This window comes from Eptesicus fuscus, chromosome 11 (assembly GCF_027574615.1).
Source record: "Eptesicus fuscus isolate TK198812 chromosome 11, DD_ASM_mEF_20220401, whole genome shotgun sequence".
NCBI lineage: Eukaryota > Metazoa > Chordata > Mammalia > Chiroptera > Vespertilionidae > Eptesicus > Eptesicus fuscus.
Window position 1 is genome coordinate 33,060,119 of NC_072483.1, and position 19,787 is coordinate 33,079,905.

Below are 19,787 nucleotides of genomic sequence, written 5' to 3' on the forward strand. Positions count from 1 at the left end.
TGGTGGGGTTTTTTGCACACGAATTAATTTGAATTAGTTATTTAAGTCTTCAGGTTGGTTATCTAGGTTTAATGTTCTTTCATTTTGTTTTTTTTTAATAGCTTTTCAAAAGTTCACCAATATATAACTAAGTGCACTCAAAGTAGTGCTTTTAATATGAGGATGATGTTGTACATGTAGATACAAAAGTTTCCTCGATGGTCTTTTCCACAACTATGGAGGGGTAAGGACCAAAAGCTAAGTAGCTGGCTAATGGAGGAGAAAACCAGGAGCCGAACAGTGGAGACCTGTCACCCGTCCTGCCTGTCTCGGCTGGGCGAGGCTGGGCTCGTCTGGAGAGACGCTCTGGGTCTCTTGAAACAGACCGGAGTCCATCAGGACTCAGGGACATGCGGTGAGACCTAACTTCACCAGTGTCAGTGTGTTCGTGTGGATGGTATAGAATTTTATTTCATAACATGTCTTCTTCATGACCTGGTGGTTTTATTTTTAGATTTTTATCTTTTATTTTTATTATTGATTGATTGATTGATTGATTTTAGTAATTGAATCTTAGGACATCCTCTAGCCTCCCAAGGTTTTCCATTTCCTGCTATAATTACATTAGGTGCTGGCTTGGATCAATTTGCGTGGGCAGCGTATAGTAAGATGGAAATTGTGCCTCTGCTCATTGGCGGTGAGGCCTGGATGTGGAGCTTTTGGACTCGGGTGTTGTGGAAAGGGGGAAGCCATGTGGGGGAGCCGAACATTGTCAGTCAGAGCATTGGTTTTCTGTTGCTTCTGTAACACGTTACCATGAGCTCGGTGGCTTAAGACAACTCTGTTTAATTACCTCAGCGTTTTGTAGGGAGAAGTCTGGCCCGGGCCTTCCGAGGGGGAAATCGGGTCTCGGCAGAGCTCTGTTCCTAGAAGCCCTAGGGGAGGTTTCATTTCTTTGCCTTTCAGTGCCTAGAGGCCATCGTGCTCCCCGGCGCCTGGCCCCGTTCCTCCCCGTCAAAGCCAGCGTTGGCTGGGAAGGCCTTCTCACATTGTGTCCCTCTGACTTCTTCCCTCTGACTCTCTTCTGCCTTCTTCCACTTTTTAAAAAAATTGCAGTAAACTATTCATAATACAGAGTTTACCATTTTAACCATTTTTTAAAATGTACAATTCATTGGCATTAAGTAAATTCAGTGTCATTCAACTGTTGTCCTACTACTTACAAAGTCCATCACCCCAAACGGAAACTCTGTATCCATTAAGCAATACTCCCCACCCTCCACCCCCAGCGCTGGCAGCCTCTAATCTGCCTTCCACAGTGGCTGCACCATTTCACATTCCCAACAGCAGTGTGTGAGGGTTCCGATTTCTCTTCATCCTCACCAGTACGTATTTTCCATTTTAAAACTTCTCCTTCCACTTTTAAGGGTGTTGTGACCACGTTGTCCCACCCAGGTAGTCTAGAATAACCTCCCAATCTCAATATCTTTAATCACATCTACAAATCACTTCTGAATCTGCAAGGAAACATATTCACAGGGTCTTGGGATTAGGATGAGGACCTCTTCAGGGGCTGTTACCTGCCTATGACAGCAAGTCTGCCCTTGAAGTTACAGCTATTTACAAGTGAGGAGCTAGAGATTCGCTGTTATATTGTCGAATAGTTGCCTAAAAAGCAGTTTTCTAGCCTCGTGTGTGACCTTATGTGTAACTCCCCCATTGAGTGTACAAATGTGTGCAGGGAGGCACAGCTCCTGGCATAGCCGTTGTCAGACAGTAAAGAACTGTCTGAACTCCAGAACGTGTCAAGGAATCAGGCATCACACCTCTAATGACAGTCAGATAGGAGGTTGGCAAGAAATTGAATGAGTGTTTCTTTCCATCATTCCCTTTGTATTTGGATATGATAAGAATCTGTATTTAGGAGTTGGCATGATGGCCAGAGGAGGGATGAGTGGTTTTGGCATCTACTGGGTATTGAATCACTTAAGAAAGTGATTTAGGGAGTAGAAAGTTAGGCTATGGGGAAACTTGACCTAGATTACTCCAACCGTGACCTTCTGTTCTGTACATACCAGCGGCTCTCCCACCTAGCCTTGCATATTGCTGATAATCTGGTCTTGCAATGACACGCAAGTAGTATAAGAATAAATATATCTTACCTAATAAAAGATAAAAATGCTAATTGACCATATCTTCGCTACGCCCACAGCCAATCGGAGCGAGTATGCAAATGAACCCAACAAAGATGGCGGTTAATTTGCATATGCAGGTGCAGAGTGGAGTGAAGCCTGCTATGAGGGGAAGGGGGGGCGGCGGAGGGAGCTACTGGAGTGGTGCTCCAGACAGAAGTGAGGACATGCCGGCGCTGGGGCGGCCCGGAGCAGGGACTCGCTGGCTCTGGGCGGCCGGGGAGCGGGGACATGCTGGCTCCCAGGCGGCTCCCAGGCGGCCGGGGAGTGGGGACTTGCTGACTCTGGGTGGCTGGGAAGCAGGGACGTGCCGGCTCCTGGGCGGCTGGGGAGCGGGGACTTGCCGGCTCCCGGGCGGCTGGGAGTGAAGCCAGGGGCCTATTGCACGAATATCGTGCAATGGGCCTCTAGTATATTATAAATATATAGATATCAAATCAACACTTGTTTATTCCCATTTGCAAAGGTAGTGAGATGTGACTAAAATAGTAGATAAGTTACATGAGACTTTGGGAAGTCTTTTGTTTAGTTTGTGTTTGTTAGTAAAAACAATTGTATAATTTTCTAGAAGTTCGTAACCTCACAAATAAAATGAATTGTTTTGTGACTATAAAGGCCCACCTTGAGGAGGAATGGTGGAGACATTGGCAAGTGCTGGTATACTGCTTTTATGGTGTAATAAGACTTGTATAGTCAGGAAATGATGGAGGCTTCCCAAAATAGGAAAGGAGCATTATAGCAACTCATATAGTCCTTAAAATTGGGGTAAGCTATACAGAGAATCCTCAGGTTACGTCAGACTCAACTTACGGTATTTTGTGGTTACGTCGCCATCTCCCATTTATTTATTAAAAAAAATGTTCCTTCATTTCAACATATGTACATATGTGCTTTATGTTTTTTAGTATTTATTTACCACAAATAGAGGTCAGGAATTATCTTTCTTTTAAATTTCTTTTACTGTTTCACTTCATTATTGCTGTGTATGTGCTCCATGTGAGTGACGTAGGTGGGTTCCGACTGTGGTGAAAATTGTGTTACTTTGTGCTGTAGGAACAGATCTCCCACATAACCTGAGGACCTACTGTATATATAAAAGTCTAAGTGTCCATCCCTTCAACTGGTAGCTATGACGTGCACTGACCACTAGGAGGCAGACGCTCAACACAGGAGCTTCCATGATGCGCACTGGCCATTTAAAAATAAACGGCACCATGGACCTGGCGCTGACAAATGAACACTTGGCTTCTCCCAAGTGGGACAAGCAGCCTGGAGCAACACCCCACCAAATCGCAGCCAACGCTGCCAAGACCCCATGGCACAAAATGCGGCCCACAGCCCAGCCCTGCCCAGCCCTGAAACGGTCGCTGTGGCTACTGGGTAATGACATCACGTAGCAATGTCTGGCTTCCTCTCCCTAGAGACTAGCCTCCTTGGAGTTTCTTCAGCCCAGGAACCCGACTTGCTTTATAGCCAGGTGCAAACATTCTACAGTTTAACCAAATGTCTGTGAAGCGTTTTCCTGTGCCTCATCTCATTTGATCTTCACAGAAGTCCTGGAGTAGGTAGATAGGAGACTCAGTAGAATCCTATTTTCTTTTCATTAGCAAGACGCGAATAACGTTATTAAAATATCTCTTCTAATTAATCTCCTTTCAATGTGCAGGAATCTGTGCACCAGGACACTAGTAAGAGTAATAATATCTAACATGTACTGAGTGCTTCCTGGGTGCAGGACTATGTGTTGACTACTATACATGTGTTAACTGATTTGATTTTCCCAAGTATACATGTATGTGTATTCAATCACACATGTGCACATACTCATGGCACATGTAATGGGCCTTCTTTCATGATCCTGGATAAAGAGACACGTTGGTCTGGATTCTTTCTTCTACCATTGATAATAACCAGTTATGTGAACATAGACATTGCCTTCAGCTTTTTTAGTCTGTTTAGTCACCTATGAAAGGCAGAAAGGACTAAAATGTCACAAGCTTCTCTTCCAGCTCTGTACTTTTTGCTCATTAAAAAGGTGTGGAAGAGTCATTAGTGTTTAGTTCAATCCTTAAAGAAAGCCTTCCAAGAAAACAGGCTGTAACGAAAATTGTGAATGGAAGATTAGAGCTCCGTCTCACGCTCACAGCGTCCCCAGAAAGGGTAGCTTTCCATTCAGATTTTATTTTAAAGACGTAACTCGGTGAGGGATTTCTCCTGTTGTGGGCTTCGCTGGCTACAGGAATGATCTTAATGCCCTCCATGGTTAAATAAAAACAACAGTGACAACGAAAGGTGACTGACTGATGATTCGATTTGGGGAACTCTTTGGCTGGCTGCCTGAGTCCTGTGCCAGGAAAGAAGATGAATATATTTTAGCAGCATCCTCTAGGCTAGGAGGATATTAAAATTTAGGATGTCAGGTAGTTGTTTGGAACAAGAATATAGGTCATGGAAGAAAATGGCTTTGAGGTTAGTTGAACAGAGGGGTGGGTCACGTGTTGAATTTGCAGCCACCCTCCTTGCTCCCCTCAGATGTTGCAGTTTTAAAGTGAATACGTAGGGGAATTGGTACATTATTCAGTATCAAGCTGATGTCCCAGTAATGGTATAAGGAAAAAATGACCACGTGGGGAGAATTAACAGAGGAGAAAACCTTTACCTATTGTGATTTGAGAACCCCAAAGGCCTTGCTCTTTCTAGACATTTCCTTGGCTGATGACTTCCCACTGCCTGTCAAGTAATTTTAAAATTCTGTGGTCTGGTGTGCAGGGTCCTGCTTTTCTGACTTGATTTCCTCCTACCCACTTCTTGCCCTCTGGTTTATTGTGTGTAGCTCACAGCCCTCTGCCTTCTACTGTATCCATGCCTCTGCTCACACTTTTCCTTCATCTAACATAATGAGAACAGTAAGATCTAGTAAGTAGAGTATGTTCCATGTATTTATTTTGTGCCAACTGCATGCATGATCCAAGTTTATTTTTCTCAGACTCTATGAGGCAAGTAGAATCATTACATTATCATCTTTCTCATCATTATCACCACTGTCATCTCTATTTTATAGGTGAGGAAGTTGAGATTTACTTTAAATAATTTACCCAAGATTCCACTATTAATGAGTGGGTAGAGGTAGGATTGCACCCAGGTGGCCCAGCCCCACAGCCCAAATATTAAAAATCATATTGTGCCATTAAATGCTATTTTTTAAATATATTTTTATTGATTTTAGAGAGGAAGGGAGAGGGATAGAGAGATAGAAAAATCAACGATGAGAGAGAATCATTGATCAGTTGCCTCCTGCACGCACCCTACTGGGGATTGAACCTGCAACCCAGGCATATGCCCTTGGCCAGAATGGAACCTGGGACCCTTTGTTTGCTGAATTGAGAGAGTTCCTGGCTATCTATAGATTTGAGCGCATAACTTATTTTTGGGTCTTAGTTCATATTTTTGAAGATGTTGAAGCTATTGTTAAAACGCCATTATTTTGTCTGAAAATATTAATAGCTTAAATAGTCCTGTGCGTTTTCACTTTAATCTTTCATGCCAGTGATTATGTCTCTGGTTATTCAGGTAGAATCGTTGGATTGCTTCGCTCATGGACGGGCCATATTTTAGAAACACTATAGCTTAAGTGTCATGGAAGGAGCGTGATCCTCCAGACCTCTCTCAAGTCCCGGCTTTGCCATCTGTCTCATGCATGGAAGTTGTGTAACCTCCTTGTCATTCAGTTTTCTCCTCTGTTAAATGGTGAAGATAATGCCTACTTATCAGGATTATAAAGCAGAATAAATGGGATAATATGTGCAGAGAGCCTCAGTGCCTGAGACATATCGGAGCATCAATAAATGCTACATCTTGTTGTTCATGACCCATAACTTTGATGCCGACCTTCAGTTTTGAAATACATGTAGGGGCCTTTTCAACTCTGGGCTGTAAGTTCATTTTGGTTTGCTTTTTAATTCAAGTTGTGTGGCCCAAGAGCACCAACCATAACTGGTAGATCGGGGTTGGAATCCAGCCAGTCCGACTCCGGAGCCCAACTTGTGAGTCCCTGCCCCACCCGGCCTCATTAGATCCTGTTCCTTGCTGTGCTGCCCAAGCATCCAGTTGCAACCATCACATTTCCTTGTGTTTTTGTGGGGGGTTTTTGTAGCAAAAAGTCATGGTCCAGGGAGGGAGAAGTGAGTTATTGTTTGGGTAGAGTTTCAGTGTTGCAAGATGAAAGAATTCTAGAGATATGATATACAACACTGTGAAAATAGTTAACAGTACTAGACTGTACACTTAAACATGGTTAAGAGGGCAAATCTTATGTTATATGTGGTTTTTTGCTACCACAAGTTTTAAAAAAGTACTGGCTCTTTTATCATTTCAGGACTAAAAGATTGTCTAAGCCAGTGGTCGGCAAACCGCGGCTCGCGAGCCACATGCGGCTCTTTGGCCCCTTGAGTGTTCTAACGCCACTTCTTCAAAATAGACTCACCCAGGCGGAAAACCGACTTCTGCGCATGGGCCATGAAGTTTCAATCACACTGTACGTGCGCGCCCGCACGTGGTATTTTGTGGAAGAGCCACACTCAAGGGGCCAAAGAGCTGCATGTGGCTTGCGAGCCGCGGTTTGCCGACCACTGGTCTAAGCTATTTCTCTTGTGACAGGCTTTCCCCCTGATTCCACAAGCAACACTGCTTGTAAGGTTTGTGTCCTTTCTTCTCTCTGTGCAGGTGATCATGTAATGTCACGTAATAGAAGAGTTTCTGTTGTTGAATCTGGTGACTTAATACTTGGAAGTTTTAATTTAGAGATTAGGAGGACAAAGGTGCTATGTTACATAAGGTGTGTTTGGGTCCGATTCCCTTTCACTGCTCTGTGTCTGCATCTCACTGTGGGTTTCTCAACCTGAGCCTTGAGGATATCAGGGGAAAAGAAGGAGGCTTTACAAGTTTCCATTCCTCCCGTGTACCCAGGACAAGGGCTAATGTCAGAAAACTATTCCTAGGAGATGGTTTATTTGGTTCTCACTGATTTGACTACCTTCATTTTGCTCTGTGTTGTATATGGTAATTAATCTGTAAGTATAACCTCAGATGTATAGACTATCATAGACTCTCTTTTACCACAATTAATTTCTCCCTCAAAGACCCAGAAACTTCATTGATATTTACCTTCTATTTCCAAAAGGTCCTGAGATGGAAATTACATCTCAAAACAATGTAAAATAGTATAGTTAAGAATAAAACCAGAATATAGACCATAAATGTAGCTTCCACTTTGGGTACATCCATTGTGATAATTGATGCCAATTTGAATTTACTGGCAACAAAAACAAAACAAAATTCAGGTTCCATGGTTTATTATTGGTGGCAGTTAGAATGCCCAAAACATCATTTTTCTTGAGGGAAATGTTGCTAGAATTGAACTGGAAGATTTCCCCCCATGAATTCATGTTTGGGAGGTAATTACTAATGAGTAATAATGTCCCTGACGGAGGTTTTCTGAGAAACAAACACTCTTCAGCGAATAGGCTTTGTTAATAGCTGAAACACACATGCTAAATCAATGAAGGTATTTTTAGACTGCAGAGTAGGACACCTAGTTTGCTTTTCACTTATTCAGCAACCTACACAGTGCCTCCTTTTTTGCCAAACACTCTGCCAGGCATTGGGGATGAACAGAGAGGTCCTGGGAGTGCGGCGTGTACGTAGCTGCGTAGGGAATTTGGATGGTAAAGGGATTCCTGGGGAACAGCGTCCCGGGTGCTGTAATGGAGACGTGCACCGTTCCCCGGGAGCAGTTGGAGGAAGGCTCTCCTGCTCAGTGACGTTTGAGTTGATTATTAAAAGTCTGCCAGGTTGAAAGGAAGTAAAGGGATATTCCTTATAGAAAGGATTCTCTTGGGAGGTCTAATTTCTTTTAGCCAGGAACTCGTACCCTCTAGGCATAGATAATTAACAACCATTAAACTTCTTAACTCAGATAGCAGGGCTTCAGTGGACCTTTGGCATGTACTTGAGCGCAACAACTTCATGACGAAATTCTCTTCCGTGCCTTCAGAAATGTCGGCACGTGCTCAAAGCCCAGTACACAGTGGCTGGACTGATGGATGAAAGGACACGGAGGGTCCTATGTCACAGATATCACCAAGGTGAGGTAGAGTCGTCACTGTCAGAAAACTTGGAAGCGCTTGATTTACATTTTCAGCCAAGTAGGAGAGCAATGCAATTTTGTACAGCGAGGGGACCTAGCGATAGAGCCCATATTTTCCTCAGCAAATAGCTTGGACTCTTACGAATTACCTGCACAAACATTTAGCTTGGTCTCCAGGGTCCTGCCCTATGCAGCGCGAAAGGAAGGAATTCCCTCTAACAAAGGTTAAGGGCAGGTATTACCAGCTAATCACAACATCCCTGAACTTTAGCCAGGCCTCTGCGGAGTATCTGATTTTAAATAGAACCACTTCCTCGCTGTCCCTGTAGAATTATTAAGCTGTGCAATGTATGCCTGAACAGTTCAGAGGCTTGACCTGGGGAAGGGGTTATTTTAGATGAATGATTACCAAGTGCAGTATTAGTTTTGGTGTACTGATGTGGAGCAACTTCTCCCGACAATAACTAGTCATCAGGCCCACAGACTTCCTAAGACTCCTCCTTTAGAAGAATATATACACCCTTTTCTTTCAGTCTCCGGGATTGTGTATCCACCTGCTTGACTTGTTCTCTTGGATGTCTCAGCTCTCTCAGACCTAAACAGGACCATTTATAAATCTTATTCTTCACCACTTGCTCCAGAGCTGTACCTTCTTTTGCTGGGTGCTGTTCTCACTAAATGGACCACCATTTACCTAGTAGCTCAAGGAAGGGAGGAACAAGATGTATTAATTCTTGACATCCTTTCTCAGCCCGTAAATGTAGCCAGTCAGTTTCACGTAATTTTCTGACATGCATCTACCTTTCTTCATTTGATGTGCCATCAGCCATCCTCCTCCATTGGAACTCCTGCCCTGGCCTCCTAACTGGCCCCCCTGCCTCCACTTCCGCTGTTTCTGATCAGTTCTCCACCTGGCGTCTACGGTCATCTTTGTGAAACGTAACTTGATTATGTCATCTCATGCTTACAAGCCTTCAGTGGCTTCCCTTTGCACTGTAGCTGAAATAAGAAGAATTTATCCTGGCCTACGTGGCTGGGCGTGACATAGCCCTGACTTACCTTTGCAACTTTCTCTTTCCCCCATTCCTTCTCTTTCCCTTTCTTTCCCGCTATGGTTACTCTCTTTCAGCTCTTCGATGCGCCAAGCTGTTTCCTTGCCTTAGTGTCTTTTCCCTGTTTCCTTTGCCTTGAATGCTGTCGCCCATGCTTCACCTGGCTCACTCCTCATTTTTAGGATTCCTCTTAATTGTTACTTTTTCTTGAGAGGCCTTCCACATCGCCCAATCCAAAGTTGCCCTCCCATAATCTTGATCAAGACCCATCTGAGTTTAAGAAGATTCGTTCGCTTTACCTGTGTCTCCTCACCGTAACATCGTGCCCCAGGGGACCACAGCTGTGTAGTCTGCCATGTGCCATGGAGCAGTGCTGTACAGCGGTGGTGCTTCATAACGTTTTTTGAATTAAAAGACTCTTTCATTAAAGTAAAAGTAGACCTAGAAAGGAGAATCGTGGCCTTCTCTTTGCAATGATGACGGGGCCTACATCTGATTCCTGTAGCAGGGTTTGCACATGGCTTCCATGCGAGTGTCGAGGAGAGTCCTAACAGAAAGTCAGTTATTTGCTCTTTTGCCTTGCAAAAGAAAGGAGGGGAAAAAAAAAGCTTGGTGGCATTTTCAGTGTTTGTCTTTGGGAGCCTCACAGACTAAGTTTAGGTCCTGTTTTTGCCCCTGTAAAGCTGTCTAATCTCTAGCAAGTTAACCCAGTTCTCCCAGGTCTGTTTGTCTCATGTATAAAATGCGGAAAATTATATCTATCCCATGGGCTTGTTATGAAGAGTACATGAGATTGTGTGCAAGGTACCTCATAACCATGGTGGGAACCTTGTAGTTCAGCCATTCTTTTTCTTATTCCCTTTATATCGCAAGAGATTAATAAGGACTCTGAGAAAACTCATGTAATTTACCTCGTAAACTTACTGTACTTATTTAATGCTAAATCATACCCAGGGGCACTCACATGAGGTAAAAAATCAGTTTAAGAGGAAGTAATCTATCTCTAGGGTGCAAATAAACGGTGATGGACTGGTTATATAATGGCCAGTAACCTTGGACTCCCTCAGAAGGATATTCATGGAATTCACCTTTGCCTTATTCCAGGAATTTTTTCTTTTTCAACATCATAATATTAAAACAACAAATAAGTACAAATATATGTTTTTTATTCTAGTTCAAGTGGATGTTCTGTGGAGCTGGGCCATGTGAAAATATTTTCCCCATTTTAGTATTTCCATGGAGAAGCCTCGGCAGGCCCATCGAAAACTCCGGAGTCCAAAGCTCTTCTAATTATGTTGTCAGCTTTGGGGGTAATTTAAAAATTTAATATTCTGGAGACAGTTTATTAAATTTAAATGGACTGGATTCGAATTAGGAAGTGGTGTATGTTTACCACCTACTTAGGCATTTCAATCTGGATGCTAGATTGAGTTTAAGGGAAAAGTATTGTGTCATGTCTACCAAATTATCCAAGGTTAATTCTTTGTCTCTATGAAGTGAGAATAACTCACTGACCCTTGCCTCTATGAAATGTGTTTCGCTGAATGACACGAGACAGCACTGTGGCAGGGGAATTGTTTCTCTTCAAGCCAAGTCCTCCAGAGAGCTAGGGGCTTCAGCATTACAAGGTTAAGGCCTAGCCCTGGCCGGGTAGCTCAGCTGGTTAGAGCGTCGTCCTGAAACACCAAGATTGCTGGTTCAAACCTCGGTCAGGACACATAGGGGAATCAACCAGTGAATGCATAAATAAGTGGAACAACAAATCGGTGTTTCTTTCTCCTCTCTCTTTCTCAAATCAATAAATAAAAAATTTAAAAATGGTCTTGTAAAAAAAAAAAGTTCAAGACCTATTTGCTCAAATATTGACACAGGCCAGGAGCTATATTGTTTATTATGGGATAGGTATGATCTAGGGCAGTGATTGGCAAACTCATTAGTCAACAGAGCCAAACATCAACAGTACAATGGTTGAAATTTCTTTTGAGAGCCAAATTTTTAAAACTTAAACTTTTTCTAACTCCACTTGTTCAAAATAGACTCGCGCAGGCCGTGGTATTTTGTGGAAGAGCCACACTCAAGGGGCAAAAGAGCCGCATCGAGGCAAGGGGGTAGACATGACAATTAAGAGCTGTGAGACCGTCATTGGCTACTTGGCTCAGTTGTTGAGAGAGTGGGGACTTTAGGGAGGCCAGGGGAACAGATGTGAACTCCTTCTGGGACCCTCACTCTGCCATGTTCTGTAGCTAAAGATATCACCTCAAACCCAAGCCCAGTATCTTGAGAATGCGTGTGATTGGTTATTTGGGACATTAGACTAGTAACAGGTGAATGTACTCGCACTCCAGAAGGTGTGCTGTATTGACACAGGGGAGACTATATGAGTATTGATGTCTAGACATTTAACTCATGACTAGTTTCTCAGGGCAAGTTCGACTTCATAAGCTGATATAGCTAAACTGAGAATTGTGGTTGCTAATGTTAACGTATGTCCAGCATAATGTTAGCATATGCTGTCATCTCAGAGAGATGACAAAAGCCAGTTACATTGTTTTCATTAAAAACAACAACATAAAAAATCTGGGTGCTTCTCCCCGCAAGGCGCCTTACCTTTACCTTTCTTTCTCCTAAGCTCCAAGGACCCCTCTTTGGCCTCTGTACACTGTTTCCTGAGCCCATTTCTTCTACTTTCTAAAGAAACTTTCTCTTATATAGAACTTAATTAATTAACAAACCAAGCTGTTCTTTTACTCATAGGTGTTGTCAAAGGGAGTAAAGTTGATAGTATTTGTCAGTGGTTCTGGTCATTGCATTTTCTTTTGGTGTCTTCTGTTCCGTGTCTGGGGGCTGCAGTGCTTTAAACATAAATTTGGCAATACTTTCTCAACAATTCATGACCTCCTGTTGAGAAGAATGGGAGCGCCCTAGTAAATGAAGAAATAATGCATTTCCTTTGCTTCAATGCAGACGACCTTGATGTCCAAGCATAGGACTTCAGGGTCTCCCCCTTCCATTGAACTGATGTGATGTTTAAATGACTTCTTCAGGGTGTTTCTGTTTGATGAGATGCTAGAAATTGAAAAGAAATCATAAAAGAACCACAGTAGTGTTCCTTGATCTGCCTATAAGTTACCCATGAGTAGTCCGTTGTGGAATGTGACATATCTCTTTCCCTTTTTTTGTCTTTTTCCAGAATGCTATGAACCTACCCCCTGACAAAGCCAGGTTACTGCGGCAGTATGACAATGAGAAAAAGTGGGAACTGATTTGTGACCAGGTAAGAAACAATGATGCTTTTATTAAGAAATAATGAAAGAGATTTCCTCCCTAAATATATGAGACTTTTTTCCCCCAGGAGATGCATGGATTTCTGTTTTGTGACTTGTTGCCTTCCTGTTTCTTAAGATCAAAGGAAAAGTTAGAAAATGACTTCTTTTATTCTTGCATGATTTTGATTCTCTCCTTTATTTTTAGACTTTTTGTATTAGGTTTTCTGGGCCATCTGGTCTGGTCAGGGGGGCATCCAAATTCAGATGATCTCTTTTTCTCTTTATGTCATAGAGCAGTTTATGCTGCTTGAATAAGGCAGGCCCTCTAATTTAGTCAGCTTTCCCACTCATGTATATTGATGCATATTCATGCAAGAAGGTGAATTGTTTATAAAGAGACTGCTTAGGCTGATAAAAAATTATTTCAGTGTTTAGCAATTCTTTTTATTTTATCATTAACTCATAACAAATTCAGACTCTTCAGAAGGATATAAAATAAAAAGTAGAATTCCCCCTTTTTCTTTCTACCCTCATAATTGTATACCTTAGAGACTTTGAAATGTCCTTCCAGTTTCCTTTTACGTTGTTATTTAAAAACAAACAAATATATGAACACACACACTCTCTTCCTCATCTAGATACATTTGTCAGTATATGTGTCTCTACCTTATTCTTTTAGATGCTCTGTAGTATAGTATTCCATTGGCAGTGGTAGTGATTTGGGGGGCACTTTATTCTAGGACTAGGTGTAGGCTAGTTGTTTTAAAACGTAGAAGAGTCACTCCCTAAAGGTAGAGAGTTTGCTCTGTCGATTCTGTATTATCAGCCTTTTCGTTTTGTGCCATGAGTTTCCGAGTGCTTGCATCCCTTACGTCAGGCCGCCCTGAAACTTTCTGGGCGTGCTGAAATTCCTCTGACCAGAGCTCCCTGGGGTCTCCATTGCCGGGTAAAATGTGTCAGGGGAGCAGAGGGGTTTTCCACGTTTCCTAAGAAATAGATGCCTGCGGTTCTTACAGAGTTTCTGCAGCACTCCTTGCGTGTTGCTTGACCTAAGCCCCTAACTAAAGCAGTAATGAAATGACGGTAAGAATCCTCCCCTCCTTTTCCATCCTGTGTTTGAGCACCAAGAGGAGGTAGAAACGGAAGAGGAAGCCTCCTGCTTACATGACCATGGTGCAAAAGAATAAAAGGTTGCTGACACAATCTCCTTGTTCGAGACTTAATTTTTGATGAGTATTAGCTAAACCTATTATTTTGAGGAAAAATGATTTTATGACAGTGAACACATTTAATAGGGATAATTACTATAAAGGAAAGGTAATCACTCAAGGGAGGGAAGGCCAAGGGGTGAGAAATTCTGCCGTCGCACAGGTTATGCTATGACAGCGCAGGGGAGCGCAGGCGCGGGGAGACCGGCCCTGGTGGCGGTGAAGTTAGCGCTGGGAGGAAGGGCTGAGCCATCCTTCCTTCCTCAGACCTGCAGGCGTATTGCTCAGTCTGCCTGCTCCTTCCTGGCGTGAATGAATTATTAGCCTTTGTATCTCCAGTGTGCCAGGCAGGGAGGCTGCCGATGAGGGAAGAGTTCCAACAGCTGTCCTCTTCTCTCAGACCGGAAGTGGCTCCATAGGGTGGATGGTGGAGTCTCAGGCAGCTGGAGGCTCGGAGAGTAGCAAATCAGTTATCTGATTATTTGCCTGATTCTCGGCTCCTCTGAGTTCCGGTGATTACTGTCTTCAATGTGCATATGCCAGGACGTGGAGAATTTAGCTACTTCATCTGTTCCCGGCAGTCCCATCAACACCAGCTGAAGTGGCTCCATCAGTTCTGAGTAGTGGGTGATTTATTAATAGTGAAGTAATAATTATTGTTGTTACTGCCAATAGCCAGCATTTAGTAAGCAGATTTTCTGACCGAAAGCTTTGTGTTTAATCTCCAAAGGATACCAATAAGAGGCTTATTAGTGACTCCATTTGACATATGGGGAAAACTGAGCCTTTGTGATTAAATCATCGCTGAAGGTCGCATCGCTGTTAGGAGGTAATGCGGCATGGATGGTCAGATTCCCGAGAATGCGCACATTCCGGGCCTTATCCGTGCTTTCTGCTCCCTTCCTCACTGAGTAGGCAAGAGTTTGAATGATACACTAAAAGGAAAAAGTACAAGCTGTTTCTCTGCCCTGCATTCTGGTGTTCTTTCCTGAGAGGGAGAGAAAGCCAGGGAGTTTTAGCACAGGCACTGAGCCTCATCTACCCGCATGGCCGCCACGGTGAACTACCGTTTTCTGATCAAACAGTCATTGGGAGAATTGTGTCCAGCAGAAAACTGGGCTTTTTGTCAGATACAGCTAACTTATTGGTGTGTCACCCACATGAATATGACTTCTCCTATGTATGTTTCTGAGGGGAAAAATAAAATCCATTAGCTTTAAGCATGCATGATGTACTATTTATATGGCAAATATAATGTATTCTTGTTTATTTGACTGAGGTTTATCTTACCTGTTATCTACATAGACCTTGTCATACACACACACACACACATTTGGCACCTAATCTATATCTCTCAATGGTACCTAACCTGATGGACACTCAGAATACATTTGCTTTTATGATTCTATTTATATGAAATGTCCAGAATAAAAAATTCATAGAGAATGAAACTAGATTAATGGATGCAGTGGACTGGGAGGGGGGGGGGATGAGAGACTGATCATGGGAATTGTATCTCATTGCACATGATATTTGCCTCTGCAACAGAGATAGAGAAAAACGGGGAGGAGGAGACCATAAGAGACATAACTGTGTGGATCTTCTTTTGGATCCTTATCTGGACATTCATTCAAGTACTCCGGGGGGGATACTGAAGCGTGTTTTATAGTAGCATGAGGTGGTAGTATGAGAGTAAGTAGCTGGAAATGCTAAGTTCCTTGGACAGTTTCCAACGAAAGCCCCCAGCTTCTTGGCAGTAAGAGGGCTCTCTCCTTGCTCTTTGTACCTATACAGACAAAGAATGCCCCTTGCTCTCACTCCTGCCTCAGTTTTGGGTGTTCCCTAAACACAGACCCTGTGCTGCGCTGTTTGGCTTTGGAGTCTTGGCTGTTTCCCATCAGCTTAGGGTCAAAGCTGCACGTAGGGAGCTTCAGAGATCCTGGATGGACTTCCAAATCATTACAGCAGGTAGGGCTGTAGAGACCATGCATTTTTAAGCCACTTTTTATTTTCCTTTTTAAAAGATTTTTTAAAATTGATTTTTAGAGAGAGAGGAAGGGAGAGGGAGAGAAACATCAGTGGGACAGCAGAACATCAGTTGGCTGCCTCCTGCATGCCCCCTACTAGGATCTGGCCCGCATCCTGGGCATGTGCCCTGACCAGGAATCGAATGGTCAACCTCTCGGTGACCTGGCCTTAACCATACTTGTTACACTCGACCAACGAAGCCACACTGGGCTCCACTCTTTATTTTTCTACTTAAAAAGTTAACATATGCTTGTCAAAACGAGAAACTGTATTAGAGCATGTGAAGTAAAGTGTGAGTCCTTTTGCCTTTCCTATCTGTCCATGCATTCCCTTTATTTATTGGTGATGAAACTGAGGTTCAAGAGCATAAATGACTAGACCAATAGCACCAAGGCCACCCCGGCCAGTGAGATGAATGAGAACATCTATTTCCGAACTCTTTCAGTTATTTCCTGTTACACAGGGACCTGGAAATACCATTGAAGCAAAAATTGTAGTAGATAAGAAGTAATCTCTGAGGCTTCATCCAAAGGTTTCTCGGGTGTTATTGGTTGGGGTGTGGATTGGTTCATAACTGAATGACGACGTAGAAGTGGTTAGTCCTAATTTCAGGACATTTTAAATGACTAACATCTATGGGTGTAAAATCAAGTTCTGAAATATTATGGTGCCACACCTGAGCTGGGTTAGAAAGCTCCCTCTCTGTGGCTTTGCCGGTACTGATGGTAAGATTTATTTTGGGGGTGATGTGGCATATCTTGCCCCCTAATGGCTGGCTATTGTTTTGCATTGTAGCCTTAGTGAGAGATGGGGTCTCCCCCTTTCTTGACTTATATGGAATTATATGGGAGAAGGAGATACAAACCAAAACAAAAGGGAGAGGGAAGAGTTGGCTGGAAATCATACCCACCTGGACTCAGCTTCCTGCATTAGGCACCTCGGGGAGATTGAATGTCAACCCTCAAGGCTCAGCATGTGTCCTGATCAGGAAAGGAGAGGCGCCTGCTGCCACTGTGCCAGAACTGAGTCAGGCCAGGGGCGCTAAGATACTCCACTACGCCAAGATACTCCACTACACCAAGATACTCCATTACAGCGAGAGTTGCTCTCTTGTCTTGGTCAACAACTGACCCATACCATTTTAATGTATTTAATTACTAAGAATACCATTATTTTGTAAACCCTTCACTTACATTTCCTAATACGATTTCTTCCAAAGGGCAAGAAAGTTACTTATTGGCTAACTTGTATCAAAAGTAAAGCCAACTTGCCACTGGAATAAAATTTTCCAAAAAATTAAAGAGCTAACAAAGTCACTGACCATCTGAGATGCAAATCAGAACAACAATAGGTACCATCTCACACCTGTCAGAATGGCTGTCATCAACAAATCAACAAATGACAAGTGCTGGAGAGGATGCAGAGAAAAAGGAACCCTCTTGCACTGCTCGTGGGAATGCAGACTGGTGCAGCCACTGTGGAGAACAGTATGGCATTTCCTCAAAAAACTAAAAATGGAATTTCCATTTGACCCAGTAATCCCACTTCTAGGAATATATCCCAAGAAAAAAGAAATCAGAAAGGATATATGCACCCCTATGTTCATAGCAGCACAATTTACAATAGCTAAGATTTGGAAACAGCCTAAGTGCCCATCAGCAGATGAGTGGATTAAAAAACGGTGGTACATCTACACAATGGAATACTATGCTGCTGTAAAAAAGAAGGAATTCTTACAATTTGCCACAGCATGGATGGAACTGGAGAGCATTATGCTAAGTGAAATAAGTTAGTCAGAGAAAGATAAATATCACATGATCTCACTCATTAGTAGAATATAATGAACAACATAACCTGATGAACAAAAATAGAAACAGAGTCATAGAAGTGTCAGACAGACTGTCCAACCTATGAGGGAAGGCGGGGGGTGAAGGGGTAAGAGATCAACCAAAGGACTTGTATGCATGCATATGAGCAAAACCAGTGGACACAGATGGGGGTGCGGGGGAGCAAGAGGGCATATACTGGGGGGTGGGGGCAGCTGGGGGGAGATTAATGGAGGAAAAAGGATATTTAATACTTTAAACAATAAAGAATTAAAAAAAATTAAAGAGCTAATATTGCTTTCTTAAATGTTTTTGTGAGCTAGTTAGAACCCTTCTCTGCTAGGTAAACAAATATTACTGGATACTGATAAAGAATTATTTCCTGTGGACCATCAGATTCTCTGTAATGAGGACTCATCCTGGGAGCACAAGGGATAATCAATAAGTAGCGACATGTGCCCTAACTGGTTTGGCTCAGTGGATAGAGTGTCGGCCTGCGGACTGAAAGGTCCCATGTTCGATTCCGGTCAAGGGCATGTACCTTCGTTGCGGGCACATCCCCAGTAGGAGGTGTGCAGGAGGCAGCTGATCAATGTTTCTCTCTCATTGATGTTTCTAACTCTATCCCTCTCCCTTCCTCTCTGTAAAAATATCAATAAAATATATTAAAAAAAAAAAGTAGCAACATGGTGGAGGTGGGGTGTGGTGGTGGGTAAGGGGGAGGCTATAGCCTACTTCGGTGTTGGTGGCTGCCCTGTGAATTATTTGAGCCACCCTATGGACAGATAGTGATGCAGCAGCCCCTTCCTCTTGCCACACTCCCTCTCCCCAGGCTCCCAGACTCCAGACTTAATCTGTCTTCCGCCCCTGTCCTCAAGTTCCAGGCTTTGATGCTACATTTAGCCACAGTCCCTTCATTCTGGCTTTCCCAGCTGTTGGGTTACCACACAGCCACCTCCCCTGCCCTCGCCCCCTTATTCAGCCAGTCTTCTGGCTAGCTGATGTTTTTTACTCTAGTTACTATTGTTGGATGTTAAATAGTTTACATTTTTACTATGTTTCAATAATTCTTGTAGGGTGAAACGCTATCTATTTTCAAATCATTACGAGGTTTTTGAGATTTGTTTCGTTCCTAACATAAATGTAATTATTTGTCTTTGTCCTATAACATAAAAAGTGTCAAAATAAGGTGCCGATGTCTTTATTAAGTAAAACACCAACAACTAAAATGACTGAGTGAAGGACACATCAGGGGTTACTTTCTAAAGTCCTAATCGGGGACCCAGGTGGGGCTTCGGCGTGCTCTGGGGCTGTCTCCAAGGACGAAAGAACACGCAGGCGCACACCTGCAGAGTGTCTGGGCCAGGCTTGGGAGCAGGGTGCATCCCCAGCAGTCTCACTCCTGGGCTAGACCTGCAGAGGGGGATGAGAAGCGTAGGCTAGCTGAATGCACACACACAGAAGAAAATGTTGCTTAACAATTTTGATAATTGCATTTGTTTTAGGTTCTATTCAGTATTACAACTGGCTTTTACTTATGTATTCGTTAATTTACTTGTTGAATAAGCAATTAGTTGTACAGGCAGGGGAAAACCAAGAGGGCAGTGAGATGGCATGGATCTGAGTTTCCCCAGAACTCACTGGGGAGGCGGGAAAAGACTCTAAATGGTTGCTAGCACCAGTTTGTCCTGAGTTCCAGCAGGGTGCCAGGCAGGAATTGGCGGTGGGGCATGTACTTTTGCCAAGATAAAACACAAACACGAGATTTTGTCTCCGGGTTGTGTTCTGACTTGATATTTTTTAAGAGACCGTCTTCCTTTCCTTGAAATCTTCAAATCTGAGGGAAGGTATTGCGTTAGTTCCTGGTACATGAAAAAGAAGGCAAGTTTTCCTTCCTCCCATCCCCCTCCCCGAAAGCAGTTTCCCTTCCATTAAGGACTCACTCAGGGTCTCTTGATTCCTTGATTCTAAATCCCCGGAGAAGCAGGTGGCAATCCTGCATGTCGAGCTTCCTCACGTGTAGTATCTCTGGAGTCACAGAAAATGGAGTCTGAACCCAGAAGCGGGCACACACATTTCCTCTTCCGAGGT

General features: G+C 43.3%; 1 protein-coding gene across 4 annotated transcripts in view; it reads left to right on the top strand.

Moving 5' to 3' along the window:
• Positions 1-19,787, top strand: part of FMNL2 (formin like 2) — a 309,881-nt gene that overhangs the window by 166,166 nt on the left and 123,928 nt on the right. For all 4 annotated transcript variants that reach the window (XM_054723483.1, XM_054723486.1, XM_054723484.1 and 1 more), the window contains exon 2: positions 12,559-12,642. In XM_054723483.1, the coding sequence (XP_054579458.1) occupies positions 12,559-12,642 (84 nt within the window). The remainder of the gene's footprint in view (positions 1-12,558; positions 12,643-19,787) is intronic.